Source organism: Hippocampus zosterae, chromosome 1, assembly GCF_025434085.1.
Source record: "Hippocampus zosterae strain Florida chromosome 1, ASM2543408v3, whole genome shotgun sequence".
Lineage (NCBI taxonomy): Eukaryota > Metazoa > Chordata > Actinopteri > Syngnathiformes > Syngnathidae > Hippocampus > Hippocampus zosterae.
In genome coordinates this window covers 24,030,039-24,055,399 of record NC_067451.1, presented here as the reverse complement: position 1 = coordinate 24,055,399, position 25,361 = coordinate 24,030,039, and the positions used below count along the sequence as shown (strand labels likewise).

General features: G+C 47.8%; 2 protein-coding genes across 5 annotated transcripts in view; both read right to left on the bottom strand.

The window, feature by feature from the left end:
* pcdh19 (protocadherin 19) overlaps positions 1 to 10,265 on the bottom strand; it is a 73,141-nt gene extending 62,876 nt beyond the window's left edge. Inside the window, exons 1-2 of one of the 4 annotated variants that reach the window (XM_052073422.1) lie at positions 7,203 to 10,265; positions 4,521 to 4,653 (exon numbers count right to left, since the gene is read on the bottom strand). In XM_052073422.1, coding sequence (XP_051929382.1) covers positions 4,521 to 4,653; positions 7,203 to 9,334 — 2,265 coding nt within the window. In that variant the 5' untranslated portion in view covers positions 9,335 to 10,265. Of the gene's footprint in view, positions 1 to 4,307; positions 4,654 to 7,202 lie in introns of all 4 variants that reach the window. The other 3 variants (XM_052073431.1, XM_052073406.1, XM_052073414.1) reach the window with 3 other exon arrangements.
* LOC127607715 (uncharacterized) overlaps positions 1 to 24,458 on the bottom strand; it is a 256,526-nt gene extending 232,068 nt beyond the window's left edge. The window contains exon 1 of the mRNA XM_052076317.1: positions 24,110 to 24,458. Within this exon, the coding sequence (XP_051932277.1) occupies positions 24,110 to 24,376 (267 nt within the window). The 5' untranslated portion in view covers positions 24,377 to 24,458. The remainder of the gene's footprint in view (positions 1 to 24,109) is intronic.
* Between the last annotated feature and the right edge of the window lie 903 nt (positions 24,459 to 25,361).

Below are 25,361 nucleotides of genomic sequence, written 5' to 3'. Positions count from 1 at the left end.
GGAATGAAATTGTGAGGATTGCAACTATGAAATGGTGCATATTGCCCGAGACCTGCATTGATTATCAGTCAGCTAGAGACGTCCTAGTTTCTGGCTCATTTGTCACTCTCTCTCATTAATTACCAGTATGAAATGGGAGTGGAGGGGTGGGGGGGGGGGGGGGGGCTGGCTGAGATGAATCAATACAGTTAGAATAACTTATCTTCCCACTATGTGCTCATTAACTGGAATCACAGGTGTAAGAATCCTTCTAACATATTCATAAACACATTGCAGCCAAAGGCCATTCTTTTACTGTATAATTGTTTTTCTGAGAAAGTGATAAACTATAATTAAACTATGGGAAAGACAGCCCTATGTTTGTGTTGAGCATTCACATCCAACACATGCAGTTCCAGCAGCCATGTCACAGCTGACATGCTTAAAAACAATGGACGAGAGGGGATGTAGAAGTATATACTGTTTCATCTTCTCACCAGAGAGAATAAAATATACACAACTGCAGGTATTAGGCCTTGAGGGAGACCTGTCACTGTCACCCGGTGCTATCTTGATCTGGTCTGTTGTTTGAGTCCAGGATGTGTATTTGTGTGATGTGGCAATCCTTTGTCTGAAGCAGGAAAAGCTTTGTAAACAGCTGCAATGGCATGAGCAGGATGCTCACTGGCTCACATCAGCAAACAATTGAGTATTTAGTATGTGCATTCATCACAAGCAAAGACTGCGATGAATGCTTATCGCTTCCACTGGCAAAACCAGATCAGACCATATCGCCACATGGTGACTGATCAAAAGGACATGAGTGGAAAATAGCTGAACCATGAAGTGGGAACTTTGGAAATCGCAATTTGTGACCATATTTTCCCACTGGCTTAACATTCTTTTTAAAATGAGAACATATTGACTGTTGACTTTGTTCATATAATTATTTTTTGTCATTATTGACAATTTTTCAAGATTATGTTTTCTGATTGGCCAAACACCCTTCCAAGTTCATTCACCAAAAGTTGACAAATTATTACCCAAAGTAGGTACGTAAAAAAATACCAAAATGTTCTTTACTACAGTTTCCAAACTTGGTGCCAAATGTCAGCATGTTGGTAAACAAAAGAGTGACTTTTCCCCCCAAATTTCAGTTAGCAGTTTTGAAAAACTGAATAATACAGTGACAAAAGTTTGTCACGAGAAGGTATCAAAAATGTATTAAAAACTAGTTTCCAAAAATGTTCCTCAATATTAACAAGCTTTTGTAATGTTACTGAGCGAACGGTTGCCAAAACAAAAGCTCCTTTTGCACAGGGTCAGTGAATCATTATTGCAGAAAGCAGCTATCCTAATCATGGAGGAGTGTCCAAAGGGAGAGGGCTGACTCAAGCGGTTTTCAGTTTAAGATGTCTCCTTATCATTTCTGATACATTCCAACGCTCTTTGCCAGCATTACAAATGGTGCTGCAATGATACAACAGCATTTCTTATTTAAGCGCAACATTTGCTTGTGCTGCGGGATTTCTGTCGACGGCAGATGTCGCGGCGGGAAGTAGAGAAAATAACAGCAACTGTGCCATCGAGGTAAACGCAGTCGAAGGTTAAAGCGCGGTCTTGTTGGCATTTCCAGACACAGGGGCTGGCTGGCTCAAAGAGATGCTTGTCAACTTCAGGAGAAGTGGCCGGCTATGAAGCCTGCGTGCTAAGCAGGCCGGCCTCCATCAAGCCAATCAAGTGTCCAAGACAACATTGGCCCAGGCACCTGGCACTGGCACTCATTCACCAGTCTTCACTCCTTTCGCTCGTCTCTGTTTGCCCTCACACGGCTCCATCAAGGCGGCTCAGAGCTTTGCATATAAGATTATCGGAATCAATCGAACCTAATTTGTCTAACTCTTTACTTTTTCATTAGGCTGGGCAAATCAAGGCTAATCCGGTAGCAAATGTGCTTTTATGGAATGATTAAGACATAGAGGAAGGATGCTTCAGGAGCTTGTGTGAATGCCAAGCCAGGTTTATGTGTTTTTTGAGTGGGGATAAAGATTACAGTTGCAGTCAGCTGACAAACATTTATAACAGCATTTCCCAACCTTATCGAGCCAAGGCCTGTTTTCCATTTGAAAACTCTCACAGCACACCACCCAACAAAAATGTCACTTATAAGTATGTCTAATATTATATAATAATCGATTTTTCTCTGAGGCTGTTTAGTTGAAAAAAAAAACCCAGAACTATTCATCTGTTCTATGAATGGCAAAATGTAGCCACAAAGTTAATTGTACCTTCTGTCATCTAGTGTCACTGTACTTCCTGTCACTATATGTCAAAAAAATTAACATTTTCGGACTAAATTGGGTGGGTTCCTAAGGCATCTCTGTGATGTGCCATAGCACCAGAGTTAAGAATCACTGATATGACGCGCTCTGTGTTTTCCTGCAATGTATAAACAAACTGCTGAAAACATGACACTATGATTTTTAACAGTATTTCTGCTGATTGCGGATAGTATATGTATATAGTATAGTATATGTCTTTTCTATGCATGCCTTGCGATTGGCTGGCAACCTGTTCAGGGTGTCCCCCGCCTACAGCGTAAAGACAGCTGCGATAAGCTCCAGCATGCCCGCGACCCTTGTGAGAATAATCGAATTATAAAATGGGTGGATGAATGATTTCACCATGAGGTAACATTTGATAAGCATTTTTAGAATTAATGTTGCCTAAAGATGGCATTATTCATCTGTATCACATTGTGTTTAGGCACCCTTAAATGGGAAAGTGACTCGTGTTGTGCTCGTGTACAGTAGTGGTAGGATGGAGCGAGACACAATCTGTTGATTGGTTGGCCAGAGATAAAATGTTTCAAAAGACTCAAGGATTCAAAGCCATTTGTTTCTTGGCTATGAAAAACAAACTATCTTTAAATCTTTTGCAAGCTGTGTCCCACTACTCTGATGTCGCACCAGTGATGTGCGAAATGTAGGTATCTCTCAAACATACCGGTAATCTGTTTACAGAGCCGACATGGATATCTTTATAGAAATGGGGTGAACCAAACGCTTCTGTACTATTTACTGGAAATGTGGTTGTAGTGGGTGACACTGTCGCATCGCCAGGCATCATTACGTCTTCCCTATCTTATTCATGCACTGCGTAAGAACCAGCTCAGACAGGCCAAGTAAATCAGCATGCCTGTAAGTAGGTCTTGTTGACCTCTGCGGATCCATTGTTGCCGGAATATCTCTGGATCTGCTCAATATGCCAATATCCATCTGGTGTTTCTTGTTGTAAGACCCCAACACCCCATCTTCCTCTCCATGAATGTCAAAGAGCGATTGGAGCCATCAATTTCGCCGCCCGGTAGCGCATGTGGACGCAGAACCTTTCCTGGTGCTGCCTTTAGGAGTACGTGTTTCGCAACGTCCTCCGCAGACGAAGCAAAGACTTACATATGCAGTCACTCACGGCACTGTTGCCTGCTCTCGCAGGATTCAGGAGAAGTGGGTCATGACAACGGAGAGGTGTGTTGCACAAGAAATTCAATGAAGCAGTTCATACATTGGAAAGTGTATGAAATAAAGATCAGCTGGTCTGCATACGCTGTCAGTTCAAATAGTTTTTGCCGTCAGACCTTCTCTGCCCTGCTGGAGCCGTGCATAGTATGTCAGGATAATTCAATGGCTGGCTGCACAGAGCAACCATGCACTCACACTGCATGCCCGCTCCGCCAAATGGACAGTGTGCAGGCAATTTAGGCAATGATTATTCTTTCCGCTAGCACCCGAAATTATACGTGATGGAGCTGATTAGCTGGATCGATAGATCATCACTCAAAGAGGGTTCTCTTTTTGCAGCAGCGAAAGCACAAAAACAAGAACATGTAAGAAGGGCAATTCATTCCTTTCATCCAGCCTCCAGGTTGTGCTGGTAAAATACGTTCAGTGTCAGGTCAACTTCAATATCTCTTGAAATGCCTTGAACATTTCACTCAGACGGGCTGACAAAATGGTCACACATGCCATTTCAAATAGCTTGACCTTCCATCAATGACGGGCAGACATTTCACTGACAGCACCAGCTTTGCTGTGATGGCGTGCTAAATATCACCCCAACTTGAGATGTGTTGAAATGTGTCAAATAGTGCCTTGCCGTCCCAATCAGACTATCGGAACGGATATCAGATGGGTCTTTCAGACACTTTGAGTGAAGACGGAAGTCTAACGCCACTTGGGTTTTGGTGATCGTTCACCCAAAATCACTCAGCTTTGCTCCGCGACCTTGTCGCCCAACATAGTCCAGAGCTACCATACGCGGTTTCTCACCTCAGGCAGTGGCATGCCGTTGATGATGAGGTCTGGCTGCTGGTGGGCCTGCCCGGTGAACGGGTGCTGATAGCCGTGGTTGGGTGCGGCATTGCGCGAGTTCTGGTTCTCCACGTTGAGGAAGGTGCTCTCGGAGCGCCTGCAGCCCAGTGGCAGGCTCTGCTGGTGGTAGTCGAAGTAGTTGAGCGAGGAGGTGAGTGACGAGCAACTCACCACGTTCATCTTGTCCGTCTCCTCGACATTGCGAGGCACCAGGCGGATGTCGTTCTTGTTCAGCTTCTTCTTCTTGCTCGACTTCTTCTGGTTGCCATAGGAGTACTCAGCCACCCTACGCAAGTAGAAGAAACTGAACAGACTCAATAAAGCAGTGCTCTGTTTTGGCTTTCCCTTTGCACACAGTCAAATACGTGCTGCCACCATCATGCCGACTACGATGACGTTTGGCTCCATGGGTGCCAAACAAATGCTAATTGCCTGTGTGCAGCGGTGGAAAGACCCAGTTAAGGGACTCGGCACCCTGAGACAGCAAAGGAACTGACCTGTTTTTGTATGTCTGGATTTGCATGCTCAACATTGGACATGTCACAAACAGGCAAACGATATGCAAACATGCCAAAAACCACAGATACAAACGACACTGGTTCAACGCAGCACCACCGGTATGTGCAACCATATCCAAAGCTCATAAACCGCACTTTTTTTACTATCAAGCAAGCACACAAGCAATATGGAGTTGGTGGTGGGGCATGATTGGTCAACAGGATGGGGAGGAGGCGGCTGCATATTGAAATTTGTTTTGCCTCTTTCTGTGTTTTCCACAGGCTCTAAGCGACAGTTTAGACTGAAATAAGAGCAAATGAGCCACAGACTTGTGCTATGTTTCATCAAAGGCTTCTCTGGGAGTGGGAAATAGAAAATTCTTCACACAGACTTGCGGATTTCCACAGGAGAACAAATGCTATGTCCACATGTCACTCGATACAATTACTGCAAATAATTTGTTCTATTTTCATTTCTTTGCAATCATTTTAAACAAATTTTATAATCACTCTGTGGAGCAGGATTTATATTGTTCAAATGCGAGTTGGTCCTCTCCAGTCGTGTGTGGAATATCTGAGTGATACTCGCCTCCGATGTGACAATGGCCTCTGCAACTTCACTAAAACTAATCCTCCCAACACTTCTACAATAGCGCAAGCTAAGAAGAAGCATTGTTTTTCCCTCACTTTTGTTTTTCTGCATGACTGCATCTTGAAAAGAGCTACCACCACTCCCCTCCACCCCTCATCCCTTGATTTAGAGGAAATAAAATGGGCAGCCGCAAACAAAGAGCAGAATGTTCTCCACCTTGTTTTCATTTATCATTTAGCATGCTGCCTTCCGCTTTGCGTTGCTTCCAAATGCAAATCGTGGTTTTCAAGTCAGAGGGGCTGGCTGAAAACAAGCAATCAATTGGAGATAACGGCTCCTCATCGTCTGGGTGGGTGACTGAGTAAGAAGGGCACACATCCCATCACTGCTGATTATAGCACCTAGTGGGGGGGGGGGGGGGTGTCTTGTGTTTTAGAATCTATAGCTGGTAATTGTTTCTATGAACAGGCACGATTTCGACCTCCAAAACCCTTTAATCAAGCTTCTGCCACAGTTGCATCCATCTGCAGTAAATCAGGCTTGATTTTAAAACACTTTGTCTAATGTTAACCTCTTCAAAGCTGCTAGAAATAGGATTATATGCACTCAGCAGCTCCAACATTAGGTCCACCCATACCAACGAGTGATCTCCAATGCATAAGCATAGATAATAATAAACATACAGGTATATCGCACAGTGTGAATCAAAACTGAGCGTTATCAGCTTTGTCAGACAAGTGAATATGCCTCTTGTATACTAAACTCCTTTTATATTGTGTAGATGTACCTAATGTTATGTCCAGTGAAGATATTAAACTGGCCGATGCACAGCAACAAGTAAAATTAGTGAGGTACGATTTTAGAATGATGACAGGCCGAGTGCTTGAAAGAGAACGTCCAAACTTGACTTTCAATAATATTTGAAGCAAAATATGATTATGGCAGTAGGTGAAGTCTCAAATCCAATCTATATGTAAATGAATAATGTTAATGTGGCACTGGGGCTGATTGGAGATTGATGAACAAAAACACAGCATTCGATGTGGAAAAAAAAAAAAAAAAAAAACTCATGATGTGCCGCTTCCGAGTAAATTCATTAATTTTGTGACTTGTGTGCTATTTATTTGAGGTCCTCCAGACCACATTTGATATTATTGGTGATTTGTTTAGCTTGTCCAAAATGATACCAATATTAAAGGTGGACTACACCTGACCAACACTATAATATTTAATATATATATATTATATATATATATATATATATATATATATATATATATATATATATATATATTTAATTGAAAGATGTTTGTTGTTTCTTTTTCTCTTTCTCCTTTCTTCTTTCTACATAGATTCTTGCTGCTGGAGGCTGTAAATTTCCCCAGTGTGGGACGAATAAAGGATATCTTATCTTATCTTTATCTTAATCATAGAAGAACACGGCAATGAGTTTCGACCAATCAGCCATGGTTATATAAGAAATGTCTGTGACTGTCACCAAATCAGCAGGGTGTGTTACTTGTCTGGCAACAAGCCCGCAAATTGAACATGACACTCGCACTTATAAGCCAATTGGTCACAAAGGAAAGATTAAATCACTCAATCAGAAGCAACAATGCTCTTCAGATGAACTAATTTGATTTTAAAAGCAGCCTAAAACTACAACAAAGAAGAGAAATTTGCAGGCACAAGGGATTGCAACACACACACACACACACACACACACTCACTCACTCAGGCGCACACACACAAGTGGGTCAGTACCTGCAGTTGTAGGTCCGGATTTCCTTGTTGTCCCTCTTGCACTTAACCGCCACAAAGATCATGGTGACAAAGAGGATGGCAGCGATGGAGCCCAGGGCGATGATGAAGATGAGGGACAGGTTGACGGGTCCGATGGATTCCTGCGTGTTCAAGTCCGGCGACAGATAAATCACGATGTAGGCCGAGGCAGACAGCGAGGGCTTGCCGTGATCCCGGGCCACCACTGTGATCTCATAGGTGGATTTGGCGTTCTCACTGAACATGCGGGTGGAGTGCACCTCTCCGTTCACTTGGTCGATCTCGAAGAAGGCCCGGTCGCCCTCTGAGATGGTGTAGGTGAGCCGGCCGTTCTCGCCTTCATCGTAGTCATCCGCCTTGACCTGGGTCACCATGTACCCAGCGCCGGCGTTCCTGGGGATTGACACCTCGGCGGTACCGTTCACCAAAGGTGGGTTGGTCATGACGGGCGTGTTGTCGTTGACGTCCAGCACCACGATTCGCACGGTGGCGTTGCTCGACAAAGACGGATTGCCATTGTCTCGGGCGAGAACTTTAAAGTCAAATGTCCTTGTGTACTCATGGTCAAAGGACCTCATGGAGTAAATGCGGCCCGAGGGGTTTATGCTCACGTACGTGTTAACGTCCATGTGCTTAATCTCACCAGGGACTATCGAGTAGGACACGGTTCCGTTCATGCCCAGGTCAGGGTCTTCTGCGGAAACCGCCAGCAGGCAGGAGCCGGGCAGGTTATTCTCCATCACCATCTCTTGGTAGTGCGGCTTGAGGAAATGCGGCGGGTTGTCGTTCTCATCCGCCACTTTGACCACCAGCGACTTGGTGGCACGCAGGGGAGGGACGCCACTGTCCTCGGCCTGGATGGTCAGGTTATACGTGTCCTTCTGCTCGCGGTCCAGCCGACCGTCCACCAGGATGGTGGAGAAGCTCTCGTACTCCTGCAGCCGGAAGGGGACGTTGCCCTGGAGCCGGCACTGAACCTTGCCGTTGGCCCCTGCGTCCTTGTCGGAGACACGCACCAGGGCGATAACGTACCCGCGCTGCGCATTCTCACTCACCTCCACCATCTCTGTGTTGAGGGAGAGCAGGCTGATGACAGGCGGGTTGTCGTTGGTGTCCAGCAAATTGACGGTGACTTTGCAGTGTGCCGGTATGGAGTTGGGACCCAAATCTTTGGCCTGCACGTCAATCTCGTATATCTGAGCGGTCTCATAATCCAGAATGCCACTGACGGTGATGATGCCGGTCCGGGGATCAATTTTGAACGCATCCCTCGTTTTCTCGGTGACGTAGCTGTTGAAGGAGTACACTACCTCTCCGTTGGTGCCCTCATCGGGATCTGTTGCGTTTAAATCTATGACTAGTGCGTTGGTCGGCGAGTTCTCCATGACATTAACAGTGTACACAGGCTCGTCAAAAACAGGGTTGTTGTCATTGGAATCAATGACTTTGATGTTTAACTGAACCGCGCCTATTTTTGGCGGGTCTCCTCCGTCCTCCGCGCTGATCTCATAACCGTAGTGGGACTGGGTCTCTCGGTCTAATGATTTTTGCACGACGAGCTCCGCAATTTTGGAGCCGTCCCCTCGCGTTTTAATCTCCAGTCCGAAAAGCTCGTTAGGGGTGATTGAGTAGGACTGCACTCCGAAGACGCCCGAGTCTGGATCGCTTGCCCCCTCCAGGGGAAACCTGGTCCCGGGGGACGCGTTTTCCGAGATCTCAATGTCAATGTGGCTCGTTGGGAACTTGGGCGCGTTGTCGTTCAAATCCTCAATTTCGACTTTGATGACGCAAATCTCCATCGAGTTGGACATCACTTCGAGAGAAATAATGCACTTGGGGTTCTGGCGGCACACTACATCTCGGTCGATCTTCATTTGCGTGGTAAGAATCCCGGCCGGGCTGAGTTCCACCCAGCGCGGCTCCGAATTGGAGATGACGCGCAAGTAGGGCGGCTGCGGCGCGATTTGGAATCCTTGTTTGAGTGCGTCCTTTGTCACGTTCCCGATCACAGAGCCGGGCTTCATCTCCTCATTTATTCCATATTTGAGGTTAATGACAGCCTCGGCGCCGACCCAAAACAAGAGCAGCAGCGCAATTACATGGATTAATTCCATTTCTTTCCGGACCTGTTGACTTCACCTTAATGAAAATGCTTGATTACTCACTCACCTCCAAAATCATGTCAGGTATAAAATAATGTGTAGAGACAAATGTTTTTGGGTGCGTGCACATTTGACATCTATCGGAGTAGTCCTCCCTGCAGCGTAAAGCTGCGAAGGGTGACGGCGGAGCTATGGTGTCCGGGCAGGCTGCAGTGATTTAACCGTGCACGTCTTCATCCAAGTGCTGTTGTACATGTCCTTTCCGAGGAGAATTGTCTCACAGGAGCAAAGTGAATCATTGATCCAAAATGAAGGAAAAATCCAGTGAGAGGCAAGTCCCTCAAAATAAAAATAAATACATCTATCTATCTATCTATCTCTCTATATATAGAGAGAGATATGTGCGTGTTTAAAAAAATCGCCCAAGCGATGGTGCTCAAAAGTCCGTTCTTGATTCCCGCATACAGTATATTCTACTTAAATTCGAATGAAGTCCTCAAATATCTGCAAATTAAGCAACAGCTCAAGTCCTATTTTGGTCTCCTGCTGCAGGAATGTCTCGCCACATCAGCAAAGTCCAAGATCTGTTTTAATTCCAGCACTTCTTTTCCCTCTTACATTCCCTCCTCAAGTCTTGCGGATGCCACTTTCTCTTGCAAAGCACTTGGGAGAGGCGGGGGTGAACGCGCCAAATATCCACGTCATTAAAGAAATCCGTGACAAATTAAAAAGGAAAAAAACCACACATACACAAACAAACAAACGTAGCGTCTAAAATGCTCAACTGTGAAGCGAGTGCTCACTGGAAGACCCAGCATCTCCTGTCATCCGAAGTAAAAGAACTCGGAGTCGGACATGCGCTCCTCTCGCTCCACTGACGCACACTGGCAGGCGCGCAGTAGCTCTACAGTCGGGCGTTCAGAGCGTGCGGACCCGCAGTCCCCCCACAGCTCTCTCTTCCACTCCCCTCAGCCAATCAGGGGTTACACAGCCAGGGCTGGAGTCACTTGTGGGTGGGGCAAAAAAAAAAAAAAAAAAACATGCACGACGGCCAGCAGATATATACCTGCTCCACTCCGCTTTGCTATAACAACACGCAAGCTCCAACATTGCTTTCATACTACAGCTAGCTTTCCCCACTTTCTTTCAATATTTAGGTACACCTGTACGGTCCAATGACAGCCAATACAAGAGAAGAATATAAACATAACAACAATAACGTTCCTTTACTCTCATAATAACGCCATTAATTTGCAACAATATTTAATAATGCATTTCCTGTTTGAGGTTTAATGGTCCGCCGCACAAAATAATACATGTGTTGTTCAAGTTCAATACTTATTTGACAGCGTTATGTCTTGAACACAGATACTGTATTGTACACGCACTCCACTTCACATCTAAAACAGAATTGCTACTTGTTTATCTCTTCTATATTCCATTTTAAATGTGTTTATTTGTTGCACGGGAGAGAGAAGACACATTTCAATTGTTGCTGTAACTATATCCTGCATGTTGAGAAAAAGTCCAAGAATAATTGATTTTCTAAGAAGTAATGAATATAGCCGACTTCCTGTGTCAGCACATCATGACCAACAATGCTTGAAACTAAGGCCCCCAAAAGAAGTAAACGTTGGGTTTCTATTCAATAGGCTGTTACAGGAAAATACAAAGCAGTGCTGGATGATTAGGTCTCTGGTCATGCCATTGATTTTGGCGCTTTTGAGGCATGTAAAAAATGGCAAATCCAAATTCAGTGCAGGGCTCATATGCGTGAGATACCAACCCTGTGTCGTCTTAAGTCTGACTTTGAGGAGGTTAATGTCGAGTTCCCCTTCAGGCCACGCGCACACGATCGAGGCAGACCATCTTCAAAGTCACAAGGGTGACACCTAGTGTACGCAGCTGCATGCATTGCAATTTCACCCTCTGCAGAGAGAAAAGAGAGGAAGGAGAAGACGGTCTTCCAAGCCAAAGGAATAACAATAGCACAATCAATTTGCCCTTGATATTGAAATGGCATAGGACAGTTGGAGCCCAATTAATGTGCTGTTCAAGATGTGATTGAGGACTGAGCCGCAGCCAATCATTGTTCATCAATGGCGGTGGAAAAAAAATCAAACAAGGCTTTGAAATACTGTATTGTATTGTAAAAATACAAACAAGGGTGCTATCATGAATACGTCAGTGTGGTGAATTTACACGCAAAGGACATGTAATATTGGAGGGTGTGGAACCATTGATTAACAACAAATGGATTTATTAATTGATTCAATAATTACTTTGTTAATCGATGAGTTGTTTCCTTTTTTAAATGTTGTCTAAATGCTGTAAAAAGTGACCAAACCAGTGACTGATCTTAATTTATATTTCTACACGATCTCAACTGTCAATTTGAAATAATTTCATATTTTGGAATAACGAGATAGAAATTGAAACATGTATTTTTTTCATCTGCTTCATTATTCGAAGAAAAACTGATTATTTCAATAATCAGTACTACAGCCCTATTTACAATATGTCACGTTCTGCTCGAGGGGAAAAAATCGCTCCGAGCAGAACAAATGAATTAAATAAGTTGGATCCCAGGTAAAGCAGACAAGAGAGAGTATTGTCACAAAATAAGGTGTCTTTAATGACAGAACGAAAAAACAACAGAAAGAGCCCGACAGGGAAAAACGGTAACAGAAAACGCTGATCAAATAAGGATCAGGAAACAAACAGAAAACGCTCGCGGCTAGAGCAAACGCGAGGAGATAATCGCGCTGGTGGAAATAGTATAAAAATACGAAATATCGAAAGTCGAAATAAGTGGGCAATAAGTATAGGTCGTAAGGCAAGTATGCAACGAGGCAAATAGCAATAGCGCAAATAGATAGCGAGAGCGAATAATGGCTCGGCGAGGAATTCTCCGGCAGTGAGATGACTGCCGGAGTCGCCTAATAAAGGCACGTAATCAGCCCGAAATAACGGGCAGGTGTGCCGAACAGGTGGCGGGAGAACCCGCCACCTGCTGGCGAGCACGCGGCGTGACAGTACCCCCCCCTCAACGGACGCCTCCCGGCGGACTACCCGGTTTGGAAGGGTGTGCAGCGTGGAAGTCGCGCAAAAGGGACGGATCAAGGATCCAGGAGCGAGGCACCCACTGCCGCTCCTCAGGCCCGTAGCCCTCCCAGTCGACCAGATACTGGAACCCCTTTCCCCTGCGCCGAGAGTCCAGGATGGCACGGACCGTGTACACCGGGTCACCGTCGACGACCCGCGGAGGGGGCGGCGGCGTGGGAGGAGGAGCCAAGTCACTGGAAGAAACGGGTTTGAGAAGGGAGACGTGGAAGACGGGGTGCACCTTCATGGTAGGAGGTAGACGGAGCCTGACAGCAGCCGGGTTGATGACGGCCTCGACCTCGAAGGGACCAGTGAATCGAGGACCCAGTTTCGCCGAGGAGCCGGCCAGGCGAAGGTCTCGAGTAGCCAGCCACACCTTCTGCCCCACCACATAGGGGGGGGCCGGGCGCCGACGACGATCCGCGATTTGACGATTTCGGGACGCCGTGCGGGACAATGCCGCCCGGGCCTCCCTCCACACGCGATGGGCCCGCTTGAGGTGGTGTTGAACGGAAGGGACCTCCACCTGCCCCTCCTGCGACGGGAACAGCGGCGGCTGGTAACCGTACGCCGTCATGAACGGGGATCGGCCGGTTGCGGAGGAGACGAGGGTGTTGTGTGCGTACTCCACCCAAGGCAAGTGGTCGACCCATGTCGCGGGTTGGTGGAGGCACACACAGCGGAGGGCCGACCCCAGATCTTGGTTGGCGCGCTCGGCCTGTCCGTTGGACTGGGGGTGGTAGCCGGACGTCAGGCTGGCCGTGGCTCCGAGGGACCGGCAGAACCGCTTCCAGACGCGTGACACAAACTGGGGGCCCCGGTCCGACACAATATCTGTAGGGAGGCCGTGGAGACGAAAAACGTGTTTAACCAGGAGGTCGGCGGTCTCCAATGCCGACGGCAACCCGGACAATGGCACGAAGTGGGCCGCTTTGGAGAAGCGGTCCACGATAGTGAGCACGACTGTGTGACCTCGGGAGGAGGGAAGACCCGTCACGAAGTCCAGCGCGATGTGTGACCAGGGGCGAGGTGGAATGGGCAACGGCTGGAGCAATCCGGCCGGGGGTCGATGGGAGGACTTGCCGCAGGCGCAGGAGGTGCAGGCCCTGACGAACTCCGTCACGTCGTTCCGGAGTTCCGGCCACCAGAATCGCTGGGCGACAAGTTGTACCGTCCGGTTCACCCCTGGATGGCATGCCACCTTGGACCCGTGTCCCCACTGAAGAACCTCCGACCGCAGGGATGGAGGCACGAACAGTCTCCCCGCCGGACACCCCGCCGGTACCTGCACCCCCTCCAGGGCGGTCTGGATCCGCTGCTCCACCTCCCATTGAACGGCCCCCACGATGCACTGAGCCGGGAGGATGGTCTCTGGGGATAGGTCCACTTCCGGGGGGTCGTGGAGACGGGAAAGAGCGTCGGGCTTGGTGTTCTTGGAGGCTGGGGAGTATGTGAGTAAGAAGTTGAATCGGGTCAGGAACAAGGCCCACCGGGCTTGACGGGAGTTGAGCCTCTTGGCGGTACGGAGGTAAGCGAGGTTCTTGTGGTCCGTGTAAACCGTGAATTGTTCTTTTGCCCCTTCGAGCCAGTGTCTCCATTCCTGCAGAGCCGAGACAACCGCCAACAGTTCACGGTTGCCAACGTCATAATTGGCTTCGGCAGCAGAGAGTCGACGGGAGAAGAAGGCACAGGGGTGCAGCTTCTGGTCGACTGGAGAGCGTTGGGACAATACCGCCCCCACCCCTGAATCCGAGGCGTCCACTTCTACAACGAAGGGAAGATCAGGGTCAGGATGTTGAAGGACGGGGGGACTGGTAAACGCCGCCTTTAGGCTAACGAATGCGGCCTCCGCGGTAGAGTCCCACTTAAAGGGAGTCTTAGTTGACGTAAGGCGGGTCAGGGGGAGCGCCTTCTGACTATAGCCGCGGATGAATCGTCTATAGAAGTTTGCGAACCCCAAAAAGCGCTGCAGTTCCTTGCGGTTAGACGGGACTGGCCAATCCCTGACTGCCAGCGTCTTGATGGGGTCCGCTCGTATTCTACCCCGCTCGATTATAAACCCCAGAAAGGAAATGACGGGAACATGAAACTCACACTTCTCCGCCTTGACGAAGAGCCGGTTTTCTAATAAGCGCTGCAACACCCGCCTGACATGTTGCTGGTGTTCCTCTTCTGACCGGGAGAAAATCAAAATATCATCCAAGTAGACGAAACAAAAAATGTTGATCATATCCCTTAAAACGTCATTAATGAGGTTTTGAAAGACAGCGGGGGCGTTAGTGAGTCCGAAGGGCATGACCAGATACTCAAAATGGCCCAGAGGGGTCTTAAAAGCGGTCTTCCACTCATCTCCCTCTCTGATACGGACCAGGTGGTAAGCGCTGCGTAAATCCAATTTAGAGAATATAGTGGCGGATTGCAATGGGGCAAAGGCGGAGTCTAGCAATGGTAGTGGGTAGCGATTCTTTATGGTGATGTCGTTTAATCCACGGTAGTCGACGCAGGGGCGCAGAGTCTTATCTTTTTTGCTCACAAAGAAAAAACCCGCCCCTAACGGTGAACGCGACGGTCTGATGAGACCTGCGGCGAGCGAGCTGTTTATGTATTCCGTCAACGCCTCGCGCTCAGGTTGAGACACCTGGTACAGCCGCGAGGACGGTAACGGAGCGCCCGCCTGCAGGTCAATAGCGCAATCGTAGGGGCGGTGTGGAGGTAAAGAACGCGCTCGATCCTCACTAAATACCTCCCCGAGGTCCCGATAGCAATCCGGCACTCCGTCAAGGCAGACTTCCACGGAGGGGGTGACATGTTCGTACCCCCCGACGGCCGACTGTAGACAGTGTCTATAGCAGTAAGGGCTCCAGCTGTTGATTGCTGGGCGCGCCCAGGAGATTACGGGGTTGTGTACTCGTAACCATGGTAACCCGAGGACGAGGGGAGCGTTGCGAGACCGCATGACCAAAAAGCGCCGCAGCTCGATGTGATTACCCGAGAGTTGGAGCTTCAGTGGCTCCGTTCTGTGGGTTACGACCGCCAGGAGACGCCCATCGAGATCACGAATCCGCTTCCTATCGATCAGTCTCTCTAACGCACAACCTAGCTCGGAAGCGAGCTCGGTGTCAATCAGGCATACGTCCGCTCCTGAGTCCACCAGGGCCCGAACCCGCTTAGACCGGGATTCCCCAGATATCGTTCCCTCAAGTACTAGTCTGTTCGGTCGCGTGTCGACTCGATCAGACTTGGGGTTTAACGCGCGTGACGGTGACTCACAGTACTCATGTTCGAAGGAAACAGATGATCCCGGGTGATTGGTGATGGTTGAAAAGGAATCTCTCTCCTCGCCACCAATGTTCTCGCTTCCCAGCTGCATAGGCTCCTCTGCTGGTGCTGTCTCCCGGAATACTCCCCCACGTTCCCGGCTTCGCTCCCTCAGGCGATTGTCCATGAGTAGGGCGAGATCGATCAGTTCTTCCAGGTCGGTGCTGTGATCACGGGTCGCCAGCTCGTCCTTGAGTTGGGAGTTTAATCCTCGGCGAAACAGCCCACACAACGCTCGATCATCGTAGCCGCTTTGCGCCGCCAGGATCCGGAACTCGATGGAGTAATCGGCGACCGATCGTCTCCCCTGGTGGAGGGCGAGTAGCCGACCCTCTGCCTCTCGACCCCGCACGGGATGGTGAAACACCCGGCGGAATGCTGTCACAAACTCCGGGTACGATGATCGGAGATTTGGCTTGGCCTCGCTGGTCGCAATCGCCCATGACGCCGCCGGACCTGTCAACAAACTCATAACGTAGGCCACCTTGGCGGCATCATTAGCGTAGGCAGACGGCTGCTGGCAAAAAATGAGCGAGCATTGGTGGAGGAAGTGACCACACTGCCCATGCTCACCCCCGTAACGAGGTGGGTGTGGGAGCGAGGGTTCCCTCGACATAGTGGTCTGAGAGAGGGGTGCCTCCGGAGAGGTTGGATAGCTCCCTGAGGGGGGGAGTCTCCGTTCCTCCACCCGCACCAAACGAGGTTCGAGTTCATCGAACCGATGAGCCAGCATGGAGACCGTGCCTCGGAGTTCCGAAATGGCTTGGCCCTGCTGACTCATTTGCTGCTCTTTTCGGGTAAGAGCGGACAATATTCTCTCTACATCCGCGGGATCCATGGTGGCCGGAGAATTCTGTCACGTTCTGCTCGAGGGGAAAAAATCGCTCCGAGCAGAACAAATGAATTAAATAAGTTGGATCCCAGGTAAAGCAGACAAGAGAGAGTATTGTCACAAAATAAGGTGTCTTTAATGACAGAACGAAAAAACAACAGAAAGAGCCCGACAGGGAAAAACGGTAACAGAAAACGCTGATCAAATAAGGATCAGGAAACAAACAGAAAACGCTCGCGGCTAGAGCAAACGCGAGGAGATAATCGCGCTGGTGGAAATAGTATAAAAATACGAAATATCGAAAGTCGAAATAAGTGGGCAATAAGTATAGGTCGTAAGGCAAGTATGCAACGAGGCAAATAGCAATAGCGCAAATAGATAGCGAGAGCGAATAATGGCTCGGCGAGGAATTCTCCGGCAGTGAGATGACTGCCGGAGTCGCCTAATAAAGGCACGTAATCAGCCCGAAATAACGGGCAGGTGTGCCGAACAGGTGGCGGGAGAACCCGCCACCTGCTGGCGAGCACGCGGCGTGACACAATACAGTACAACACATGTGAAGAAAATATGAAGACTGGCCCAGCTCTGTGCTGCAGACACAATGTGACATGAAATCCTCTCGTTGCCAAAAACACACATGTATATAAACGGTATTTGTCTTATTTCTTCCACCACCTCAATAAACAAGCAGGTATCAAAAACAATTTGTTTGTTTCTCCATAACACTTTTCGAGATGTGTTGCTTTCGCACAAGAGAGAAAGGAGCACGCCGCAGGAATCTTGAAGCTCATAAATTCTTAACGTAAGCAAGTTAAACAACCGTAGGCGGCAGTTGGGGACGTTCTTATTTCTTGATGGGGGTGGGGGGTTGTGTGGAGAACACGGTGGCATGGTTAAGATGTTTAGATGGCCATTTTTTGGCACTGACCCAGTGGTTTTGAGCTAATGAATGTAAGAACATGCACTAGTGGTAATATTGTGGCTATCTGATGACAACCGTTTACAGGTTTTTCGATGGCCTTATATATATATTTCACGGGTGAAATCGAGATTCATCACAATGCATTGGTGAAATCCGATTCAAGCGCCGTTTTACTCATGATAAACGTCACCTGTCTGCCCTTTCCTAGGCGCAATGAATACACCATCATTGTTTTGCGTTGTGTGTTGAATACAGACGGTAGCCGCGCGTCACATACAGTCCAGTACACAACTAGCGAAACACTATGGAAGTTCGCGCAAGCAGCAGCGAGGAAACTACTATATTTAATGCTTCCGCAACATTCAGATCTTATGTTTGGAAATAATACGGCTTCGAAAAGAAAGATGGAAAGATTGATTAAAGCTCCGTAATTTGCAAAGAATGTCGCACGACGAAGCCATACAACGGCAGCACCACAAATATGCAGACCACTTAAAACGATGGCACCAGATCACCGACAAGTTTCCCTCCCGCTCCACCGCTTCCCCGCCCAGTTCCTCGTTGGACACCGGAGAAACTCTTGGCAAACCAGGTCAGGATCAGAAAAAATCGCCTCTTATTTTGGGGTTCCCCTTGAAGCTCATTGTGACCACGCAAGGAAAAACTATATATGGATGACTCTTTTGGACACATCATTTTGACACTCAGTGAGAGTGGTCTGTGTACGCTACAATACACACAGCAGCTTTGAGGCTGTGACTGCCACATTGTTTCAATTGTATTTTTTTTTCTGTCCTATGGAGATGGATATTTCATATAAGACACTCAGTGAGTAGTCTGTTTGTGTTTACACTACAGCAATAGCTGTGAGTCTCAGGTGCCAAATTGTTTACATTTTCTTTGCACAAAACCCAATTGTGAAAGGGTTAAATAAGTTGTTTTACACGTTCTACTGTTTATAAGGAATAAAGTGGTCTACATTTTGCAATACCATACTGAATTCCATCCTTTTTTAACTTTTTTTCTTTGCGTATTTGCATCATGTTTAATTGCACAATATCACAACAAATTGCACTGTATCGTATCGGATCGCATTGATTTGAACTAAATGTGTATCTCGTCGTATCACATCGTGAAGACGGTGAAACGTATCGCATCGTGTCGCCAGAAAATTCCATGTATCGTTTAAGTATCGCATCGCTGGTAGTCCATCGAGATGTGTATCGAATCGTCCTCAGTGCTGAGATTCACATCCCTAATATATATATATATATATATATATATATATATATATATATATATATATATATATATATATATATATATATATATATATATATATACATATTATAGACAGCTGGGATAGGCTCCAGCACCCCCCGCGAGCCTAGTGAGGATCAAGCGGTTCGGAAGATGAATGAATTAATTTGAATCAGGTGTGTTGCAACAGGGACACGTGGAAAACATGCAGGACAGCGGCCCTCCAGGACCTGAGTTTGACACCTATGTCTGAGCTGTTTGACATCCAAAGGTCCGTTTTGTTTTAGCAATTCCATTTAGCATTTTCCATTTTAGCAATGCAATGTCCATGCTCATCTGAATCTAACAATAACAAATACTTCCTGGCCCGAGTGGCTTTTCTTTCCACCATCTCACTGTCTCTAACTCGACCTCCCCTTGATCGCCACCCAAGACAGCGTTGCTCAGTTGATGTCATGCAATGAACTTTTAAGCCAGCCACGGGACGCTTCTTACCGTTCCAGTTAGCGTAAGGTTTTTAGCATGATAACAAGTAAAGCATTCGAGGAAACGTTCGTTTATTTGAATGTCCGTCTGTCATGTTCTGTATTGGGCAGCAGGTGGCAGACGTTCCATTTCGGCCGCCTGCACACCTGCTGCCTATTTGTCAGTGATTGCACCTGCTATATCAAGGCGCTCCGGCGGTCGACTCATTGTCGGAGTATTGCATGCCGTGCCACTGCTGTTGCCCATGTATTTTAGAAAGCGCTACTGATGTACCATTACTGACCTTTACATTCTTCGACGTCCCATTGTGAATATAAATATGCCTAATCAATTCCCTTGCCGTTTTTTGCAAGCGCTTTTTGTTGTCTCGTTATATTGTTTCCTGGTTTTCGTTAGTAACCAGCGCTTTCTGTTAGACTGTATCATTTTGGTTTGTAATAAATATTACTTTTTTCGGTGCCTGCTATTTCGGGGATCCGCTTATTCTCGCTTTTGATGTTACGCACGAAGCGATTTCCTTTTTTTCGTTTAGAGTGAAACGAGACAGAATACTGCGGCCTTCATGGATCCCGCAGGCACTGAACATTTTTTTTCCGCTCTATCCCGTCAAGAGCAACATATGAGTCAGCAGGGCCAAGCCCTGACGGAGCTACGCGGTGCGGTTTCCATGCTGGCTCACAGGTTTGATGATCTCGAACCACGTATGGTGCGTTTAGAGGGATGGAGGGCACCTCCCCCGGTGGTTCAAATTACCACCACTGAGGTACCCGTCTCTCCCCCTACGGTAAAGAGGGAACCGATGCTCACCCCCCCCCCCCCCCCCGTTATGGTGGTGAGCATGGTCATTGCGGGCACTTCCTCCACCAGTGCTCGCTCATTTTCGATCAGCAACCTTTTACGCCAACGATGACGCGAAGGTTGCATACATAATGAGCCTTTTGACAGGTCATGCGGCGTCATGGGCAATTGTGGTGAGCGAAGCACAACCGAGCCTCCGGTCTTCCTTCCCCGGCTTCGTGGCTGCGTTTCATAGGGTGTTCAGTCATCCTGTGCGGGGAAGAGAGGCTGAAAGCCGGCTACTGGAGCTTCGCCAAGGAAGCCAATCCGTGGCGGACTATTCCATAGAGTTTCGTATTTTGGCTGCTCAGAGCGGCTACGCCGACCGGGCACTATGTGGTTTGTTTCGTCGCGGATTGAACACCATACTCAAGGATCAACTTGCTACCCACGACAACTGTACGGATCTGGAGGAGTTGATCGATCTCTCCCTGCTCTTGGACAACCGCCCGAGAGAGAGGAGTCGGGAGCGCGGAGGTGATTTGTTTCCGTTGCAGCATACGGTGTACCCGGGAACATCCTGCGAGACAACTCGGAACAGCTGCGTCCGGAGACCATCGCAGAGCCCGGAGTGCGGCCTCCGGGGAGGAGCCGATGCAGCTAGCTGGCGGAAGTTCCGGACCGGAGGCGAGACGGCGCCGGATTGAGGACCAGGCTGGTTCCAACTGCGGCCTACAGGGACATCAACCATCTACGCCCGCCGAGTACTGTGAGTCACGACCCCGCGGTGAATCTCAAGAGCCTCGGAGAGTCGACTCTCGGCCGGGACACCCCAGGAGACTTGAACTAGAGGGTGAGATCTACGGGGCGTCTCGGTCGCGGCGGATCAGAGTTCTGATTGACTCGGGAGCCGATGATTGTTTCCACGATACAGACAGTGCCTCAGAGTTAGGGTGTTTAATCGAGGAACTAACCGAAAAGAAGCGCATTCACGATCTTGATGGGCGCCTTCTGGCGATGGTGACACAAATCACAGAACCTCTCAAGCTCAGGTTATCTGGAAATCACGTTGAATACAGACGGTTTTATTTGATGCAGTCCCGAGCCGTTCCGGTTGTTCTCGGCTTACCCTGGCTCAAGACACACAACTCCATTATCTCATGGGACCGTCCGGCCAGAGATCTGGAGCCCCTTTTGTTATGAGCATTGTTTGCGATCCGCCGTAGGTGGGCGCGTGCGTGTCTGCAACGATACCCCCGAAATCATCTGATTTCTTGACGGAGTGCCTAGTTGCTATCACGACTTGCAACAGGTGTTCAGCAAGGACCGCGCCCGATCTTTGCCTCCACACCGTCCGTACGACTTCGCCATTGACTTGCAGGCGGGCGCCCCGCTGCCGAGCTCTCGGCTTTATCAGGCGTCTCATCCAGAACAGGAGGCATTGAGGGACTATATTAATAGCTCGCTCGCTGCAGGTCTTATCAGACCGTCACGATCACCGTTAGGGGCAGGGTTTTTCTTCTTTGAAAAGAAGGACAAGTCGTTGCGGCCGTATGTGGACTATCATGGGCTCAACGACATTACCATTAAGAACAAGTACCCACTTCCAAAGTCTTGTCAACGACGTGTTGAGAGACCTGTTGAATGTATTTTGTTTTGTTTATCTCGATGACATTTAGATTTTTTCCCGGTCAGTACAGGAACACAACAGCACGTCAGGCTCATTTTACAACGGTTATTAGAAAACAGGCTCTTTGTCAAGGCAGAGAAGTGTGAATTCCACGTGCAAACCATCTCTTTTCTGGGTTTTATAATCGAGCCGGGTAAACTAAGAGCTGACACCGTCAAAACTAGGGCGGTGGTGGAATGGCCAACCCCTACTAGCCGTAAAGAACTACAACGGTTCTTGGGGTTTGCCAATTTTTATAGAAGATTCGTCCGTAACTATAGCCAAAAGGCTCTTCCGCTAACCCGATTAACTTCCATTAAGATCTGTTTCAAATGGGACTCAGTTGCAGACTCGGCATTCGCGAATTTGAAGAAAGCCTTCACAAATCCACCCGTACTGCGACATACCAATCCTGACTATGCTTTTATTGTTGAGGTGGACGCCTCAGATTCAGGAGTGGGGGCGGTTTTGTCTCAACGTTCTCCGGTTGACCAGAAGCTGCACTCCTTGCCTTTTTTTGCAAGCGCTTTTTGTTGTCTCGTTATATTGTTTCCTGGTTTTCGTTAGTAACCAGCGCTTTCTGTTAAACGGTATCATTTTGGTTTGTAATAAATATTACTTTGTGAAAAGACCCTTTTTTCGGTGTCTGCTATTTCGGGGATCCACTTATTCTCGCTTTTGATGTTACGCACGAAGTGATTTCCTTTTTTTCGTTTCGAGCGAAACGTGACACAGTCGAGCCATAAGCAATTTACTCGCGCTGCCGTGGCTGGTAAAACAGACATGGGCGTGGACCTGTGCGGTGCACTTGTTGTTTTGTTTCCAGTTTATTTATAGAGCAACGTAACTTCTGCTGTGAAGTGTGCTGCGTTAACCTCGCAAGAGGTTATATATATATTAGAGCTGTCAGTTTAGCGCGTTTTTATTGGCATTAATTTAAATGAATTTTAATGGGATTAATTTTTTTCTCGAGTGATTAACACGGCACACGTCACAAGCGGATGTTACTTGTTTGGAAGTATTTTGTGTGGACGGTTACAGTGTTCTGCGTCCATATAAATACACCGGGTGGAGCTTCTCTGTGTTTGTCTGACAGTGGTAGCGACCTAGCGAAAATAAAACGTCTCCAGTGTTGTCATTCGAAATGAGGTCTACACAAAAACTGTAGAGAGACTTCCGCACAAGAAGGACCAACACAATCAACATAGCCTGACTGTGTTAGGGGGAGTGACCCCCCTACCCTCTTTCAGAATGGTTTGCCCCAGCAGCACGGGAGAAGTGCGAGCGCTTTTTTGTACGGCGGGCAGTTTTGAATACAGTGGCACATAATGAACACTGGTGTCCGGTGTCTCGTTATTCTTCAATAAACATACAGAAACAGACTGCTGTGTTCATAGTAAACTTGAGAAAAACGAAGTATGTAATCATGGTTTAAATCTACTATAGGCTGAGTACTAGTTTACCTTAGATGTGCACTTTATAATGTTATATTGCTCTGTTTTGATTTTATAAAAAAACTGTTATGGCAGCTGTTGTGTGACAACATATTGTTTTCACTGTTGTTGATGGACAGTAATATTGTGTGAGAGATTATGTGTGAATAACTGCTCCAAGTGAAAAATGTTCATGTAAAATTGAAAATCAAAATTGTTATTTCAGTAAATATTTGCATTTGGCACATAGAAAACATATTCAGGATTCCATGTTGATGAGAGCATTAAAATGGGTGAAAAATAGGACAAAAAATATAAAAGGAAAGTCAGAAACGATAAAAAAATGTGTGAGTAATCACGATTAATGTTTTTAGTCCATTTGAGTTAATTATGACAGTTGCACTTTTAATTAGATTAAATATTTTAATCGTTTGACAGCTCTAAAAAAAAAAAATCCTCATCTCACCCCTCGGGTGGTGTCCGTCCCTCATTCAGCTCGGGTCCTCTACCAGAGGCCAGGAAGCTTGAGGGTTCTGCGCAGTATCCTTGCTGTTCCCAGCACTGCACATTTCTGGCCTGAGATGTCCGATGTTGTTCCCGGGATCTGTTGCAACCACTCATCTAGTTTGAGGGTCACTGCCCCGAGTGCTCCGACCACCACAGGCACGACTGTCACCTTTACCTTCCAGGCTCTCTCCAGCTCCTCTCTGAGCCCTTGGTATTTCTCGAGTTTCTCATGTTCCTTCTTCCTGATGTCTCCATCACTTGGGACCGCTACATCCACTACAACGGCTTTCCTCTGCCCTTTATCTATGATCACGATATCTGGTTGGTTCGCCATTACCATCTTGTCAGTCTGGATCTGGAAGTCCCACAGGATCTTCGCTGTGTCATTTTCCACCACCTTCGGAGGTGTTTCCCATTTTGACCTTGGGGTTTCCAGTCCATACTCCGCACAGATGTTTCGGTAGACTATGCCAGCCACCTGGTTATGGCGTTCCATGTAGGCTTTCCCTGCCAGCATCTTACACCCTGCAGTTATGTGTTGGATCGTCTCAGGTGCCTCTTTGCACAACCTACACCTTGGGTCTTGTCTGGTGTGGTATATCTGGGCCTCGATGGCTCTGGTGCTCAAAGCCTGCTCCTGAGCAGCCAGGATGAGTGCCTCTGTGCTGTCCTTCAGGCCAGCCCTCTCTAGCCACTGATAGGACTTCTTGAGATCAGCCACTTCAGTTATGGTCCGGTGGTACATCCCGTGTAGGGGCTTGTCCTCCCATGATGGTCCCTCTTCCAGCGCCTCATCTTCTGTTCCCCATTGTCTGAGACATTCTCTGAGTACGTCATCCGTTGGAGCCTTGATGTATTCATGGAGCTTGGATGTTTCATCCTGGACAGTGGCTCTCACACTCACTAGTCCCCGGCCTCCTTCCTTTCGGCTTGCGTACAGTCTCAGGGTGCTGGATTTGGAATGGAACCCCCCATGCATGGTTAGGAGCTTTCGGGTCTTAACGTCCGTGGTCTGAATCTCTTCCTTTGGCCACCTTATTATTCCTGCAGGGTATCTGATCACTGGCAGGGCATAGCTGTTTATTGCCCGGGTCTCATTCTTGCCATTGAGCTGGCTTCTTAGGACTTGCCTCACTCGCTGGAGGTATTTGGCCGTAGCCGCTTTCCTTGTTGCCAGTTCGAGGTTGCCATTGGCTTGTGGTATACCGAGGTACTTGTAACTGTCCTCAATGTCTGCTATTGTTCCTTCAGGGAGTGAGACCCCTTCAGTGCGGACTACCCTTCCTCTCTTAGTCACCATCCGACTACATTTCTCAAGCCCGAATGACATCCCGATGTCGCTGCTGTAGATCCTGGTTGTGTGGATCAGGGAATCTATGTCCCTTTCGCTCTTAGCATACAGCTTTATGTCATCCATGTAGAGGAGGTGACTGATTGTAGCTCCATTTCTGAGGCGGTATCCATAGCCTGTCTTGGTGATTACTTGGCTTAGGGGGTTCAGTCCTATGCAGAACAACAGTGGGGAGAGTGCATCACCTTGGTATATGCCACATTTGATGGACACTTGGGTAAGTGGTTTGCCATTGGCTTCAAGTGTGGTTTTCCACATCTTCATTGAGTTCGTAATGAAGGCTCTTAGGGTCCTGTTCACCTTATACAACATTCAAGCATTCAGTGATCCATGTATGTGGCATCGAGTCATAGGCTTTCTTTTAATCAATCCAAGCTGT